Source organism: Miscanthus floridulus, chromosome 18 (assembly GCF_019320115.1).
Source record: "Miscanthus floridulus cultivar M001 chromosome 18, ASM1932011v1, whole genome shotgun sequence".
Taxonomy (NCBI): domain Eukaryota; kingdom Viridiplantae; phylum Streptophyta; class Magnoliopsida; order Poales; family Poaceae; genus Miscanthus; species Miscanthus floridulus.
In genome coordinates, this window is record NC_089597.1 from 131,461,075 (window position 1) to 131,465,662 (window position 4,588).

At 53.7% G+C, this 4,588-nt stretch overlaps 1 protein-coding gene across 1 annotated transcript; it reads right to left on the reverse strand.

Moving 5' to 3' along the window:
• Window positions 1-3,156: 3,156 nt before the first annotated feature.
• On the reverse strand, window positions 3,157-4,164 carry LOC136520722 (chitinase 1-like). The gene has a single exon (XM_066514369.1). The coding sequence runs from the start codon at window positions 4,162-4,164 to the stop codon at window positions 3,157-3,159; it is 1,008 nt and encodes a 335-aa protein (XP_066370466.1).
• Between the last annotated feature and the right edge of the window lie 424 nt (window positions 4,165-4,588).

Genomic DNA, 4,588 nt, shown 5'->3' on the forward strand with positions numbered 1-4,588 from the left:
GATTTGCCAGCGATTAAACCGGTCAATATTGCGTGCTTCGCGTGCAGTCTTTTCTTGTTCTGTTTCGCCAACTGCTGGCGGCTCGTCGTTGCTGACAACATGGATCAAATCCCCTCGTCTTGGCGGGAAAGACGGAAATTGGGGGAAACCCGGGGCGTGGTCTGGTAGATCCAGATCGTATTTGACGCCTTCATCTTCGTGACGCTGAAGCTTGGTGTGGACAGATGCGTTGGATGCGACGCCGGATGAGGAGCTGGAGTCACCCTCTCGGACTGTGTGGACGGATCCTTCTTGATAATCTTCAATCCGGACCATGTTTATGATGTTGCATGGCTTTGGCCGAGATCGGTGGATAGGACATCGGTCCGAGCGGCGTCGTAGGTTGTACGCGTAGCTGGAGTCAGCGTTTCGCAGGCCGTAGGGCTGGACTTGGTGGTTCTTCGTCGGGACTTCGTACTCACAGAGTCGGAGACCCGTCGCGAAGGCTGGCTGGCGACGAGCGGAGCGCCCCTCAGGAGTAGATACGACCACAAGATCTGTTCCAAGCCATGCAGGACGACTGGCCCGAGCTGGTCGGATAGATCTGTTGTGGGGAGCTGTTACCTGCTCATTAGGTTGGCTTTGAATCGTACTTACCAGAGCTAGGGTTTCAGCGAGTTTGATGCCGACCCGATCGATGGAGTCGTGCAGGTTGGTGTCGTCGATCTGCTTTCCTCTATAGCGGGGAAGCGGATGACGGGTTGTCGGTGTGGCCGTGGGCGTGGTCGGAGCCAGATGTACCGTGGTCGGAGCCAGATCCATCGTGGTCGGAGCCGTGTTCGTCGTGGTCGGAGCCGTGTTCACCGTGGTCAGAGCCGTGTTCACCGTGGTCGGAGCCGTGTTCACCATGGTCGGAGCCGTAGCCGATGCAGGTGAAGTAGTCGTCGGCGCGGGTTGAATCCACGCCTCCTCCGCGGTCATGGCGATGGAGACGCCAGGGCCGGTGGTCCAAGTGATCTGGCCGACGGTGAACGTGAGGCCGTTGGGCGTAGCCATGGAGCCGGAGATGATGACCATCTTGTTTGCTTGGAGAGCAGTACGCACACCCCCTACCTGGCGCGCCACTGTCGACGAAATATGGTCGGCAGTCTACCTAGGGGTATGCCCAAGGTAGTAGATTATCGGCAGACAGATGCGCAAGCCCCAAACAAGACAGTGACGCAAGACAAACACGAGGTTTTATCCAGGTTCGGCCGCCAAGAAGGCGTAATACCTACGTCCTGCGTCTGATTTGTATTGCTGTATGTCAATGAGAGATGTTTTTTAGAGGGGTCCCCTGCCCGCCTTATATAGTCCGGGGGGCAGGGTTACAGATCTGGAAACTAATCCTAGTCAGTTACAATTGCCATATGTGGCCGGATAAGGATTCCTATTCTAACCGACCAGGATCCTGCTTGGTCGCCAAATCCGTCTTGATTCCTTGTGCGGGACTCCGATCAGGTTAACTGGGCCGCACGTCGCCTTTCGGGTGGACTGAACCCATCGATCCGGGCCAGCCCAAGCTTAGCCGTAAGGGTATAGGGGTTAATACCCCCACAGCTAGTCTTCTACTTTATGGCCCTGGCACCACGTGACTGCGTCACCTACTGTCAGGCTCGGGGACTAGCTGTGGGGGTATGGCCCCCAAGACATGGGCCGCACCATCGGAGGTAGCCCGGTCCACAAGATCAAGGCGTGCACGGCGCTGCTCGGCGTGCACCACAAGACATTGTATAGTACCAAATATGATACTTACCTTGTAACCCTACCTCCTCCAGAGTATATAAGAAGAGGTAGGGGTCCCCTAGCGGATATGCTATATCAAGCTACTTGGTCGTCCAGATCAATACAATACACCAAAGACACGGGACGTAGGGTATTACGTCGATCAGACGGCCCGAACATGTCTAAATCGTTGTCTCTGTGCCTTGTGTCACCATCTGGTTCCTGATTACGCGCACCCCCACCGACAAATCTATCATTGCGGAATGCCCCTTGGTGGACTGCCAAGCATCTTTTATCGACACATCTGCATTTAATAGGTTGCCACATAATCATTTTTGATAACGTGGCAATATTTTTCATTAAGAAGAGAGACGAAGACGTGAGTTTCATGGTGACGAAACTTCTTGTCTCGGTTTTCCACTCTAGATGAGTTATAGAATTAAAGTTTATGAAACAAAGAATGAAATTATAATTAAGAGTGATTGTTTCATCTATATTTTATTGAAGTCTACGTTTTTGAAAACAATGCTACGAAGCACTGCATTGAGAATGGCCTTAGTATCAAACTTACATTGTGCACTATTGCCACTATCGCGCTTTCATTATTAGTTGCTTCGATCCTGCTAGCTTGTTGCAAATTTTATGCAGATTTACATATATATATATATAAGGGAGTTGCTATACTTCAGGTGTCTATAATTTTTGAGAATTTTCATGCAACAACTCACAAGAGACAACTAGTATAATCAAAAGAATAAATCACAAGAGACAAAGAACAATTTTATCTTATCCAAACAATGACAAAATTGCATATTGCGTGAACAACAACAAAAAAAAAACTGACACCTAGCATATAGGAGAAGTGCATATATAAAGATTTCGAATACGTGCGCACCGAGGCCCATATATAGCGTTGTTGCATCAAGGCTTAGCTTTTGTCAACCGACACATACATATACACACACATAGGGCCTGTTTGGAGAAGACTAGTTTCATCACTGTGGCAGTGCTGTAGCAGAGGCGCCGGAGCGCCAAAACACTGCCTCCTTCGACTCTTCCATTTTCTCAGTAATATTTTACCGGAGCCGGAGCCGCTTTGCTCCACGCTACACTATGCTACAGTGCTGCGTAGTGCGCATGTGCGTAGAGCCGGAGATGCTCGGAGCGGGGCCAAACGAACCATACTATGAACCTTCATTCCATCCTATCTAGCGTTTGTAAATTTGTCAATTACTAGTACTGACAATGCATGCATGTGCCAACACGAAATCAATCATCAGTAACCATTTTGTTTATTCATTGATCGCTCTGCCTTGTCGCAGATATGTGTAGTATGTAACTCAGTTCTTATTGTGTTGGTAATTCATATATATGGTCACTGTATATAGTTAAGACTGCATGCTGATTGTTCAGTTAACTGTTGAAGGGCCTCTGGTTGGCGCAGTCCAAGTTGTCGCCGTAGCTAACCCCAAGCAAGTCGCAGTAGCGCTTGTAGAACCCGATCCGGTCCGCGGCGCGGCTATCGGCGCCCTGACCGCACTCGAGGCCACCGTTGATGATGTTGGTGACGACGCCATACCCCGGCAGCCTGGCGGCAGCGGTGTCAGCTCCGGATGGCCTCCACTGCCCCGTCATGACGGCGTGGCACGACGGCTTGGGTGACTGCGGCGTCATCCAGAACCAGACGGCGGTCTCAAAGGACACGGTGGGGTTGGACGCTACCAGGTCCGGGTTGGCGAGGATCCCGGCGCCGATGGCCTGTCCCGCGGGGCCGTAGTTGTAGTTGTAGGAGATCTGGATGGGCCCGCGGCCGTAGTACTTCTTCCCGGCGGCGCACGGCCACTGGGTGCTGGGCTGGCAGTAGTCCGGCCCCGACGAGGCGCCCTGCTCCTCCTTGAAGCAGTAGCCCCAGGCGTAGGGCCCGTCGGGCGCCGTCGCCCACCCGCCCGTCGTCTCGTGCGACGTCTGCGCCAGGAACGCCGCCAGCTCGCGCTTCCGGGTGTCGGCGCTCCCCGTGGTGCCGAAGCCCGAGAACACGTTCGCCGCCGCGATGAAGGCGGAGTAGGTGTAGAAGCCGCCGGCCGGGCACGCCGCGTCGTTGCGGTGCAGCAGCATCTGGTTGAACAGGGACTCGGAGATGATGGACGCCACGCTGCCGCTGCCTCCGCCGCTGGTGCTCGGGGGGCTCGGGGTCGCGGGGGCGGGAGGGGGCGGGGGCGGGGTGCTGCCGCCGCTGCTGCCGCTGCACTGGCTCTGGCAGCCGCTGCTGCAGTGGTCGGAGGTGGAGCCGCACCAGCCCCACTTGCTGCAGCAGAGGCAGTTGGGGCAGAGCGCGCCACCGGCCTGCGAGCCGCACTGCTCGGCGCGCACCGACACGGCCAAGGCAGTGGCCACCATGGCCACTACCGCTAGTCCTCCCATCGCCATGAGAAGCAAGCAAGCAAGTATGTAGCTCGATCAGTGACTTGCACGCTCGATCGATCTGTTGGTGTGTGAAGGAAGCGGTAGGCAAGCATGCATGTCCTTGTATAGGTACCATGGCGCAGTATGGATGCATGTATAAGGCTGCATGCTTGTGTACACATGCACACGTATCCAATTCCAATGCAAGTTTTGAGACGGTACACTAGTGCATGGTGGATGGCTCGCTATTGGCTAGCTTCTCTGGATCTGTTACATAGTCCACTCTTGGAACCGACGAACCTGCGTGCACTAGTTGGCCTAGTTGGCTGTCTTACGTATAGGATGGGAGAGGATTGTATATACTATACTAGTATTCATCATCGATCTTAACATTATTATGGACATGCGATCTTTTAGCATTATGGACATGGAGAGAGACGTA

Excerpts from the sequence above, each read along its gene's own strand:
- LOC136520722 (XM_066514369.1), bottom strand. The coding sequence starts at position 4,164 with ATGGGAGGACTAGCGGTAGTGGCCATGGTGGCCACTGCCTTGGCCGTG.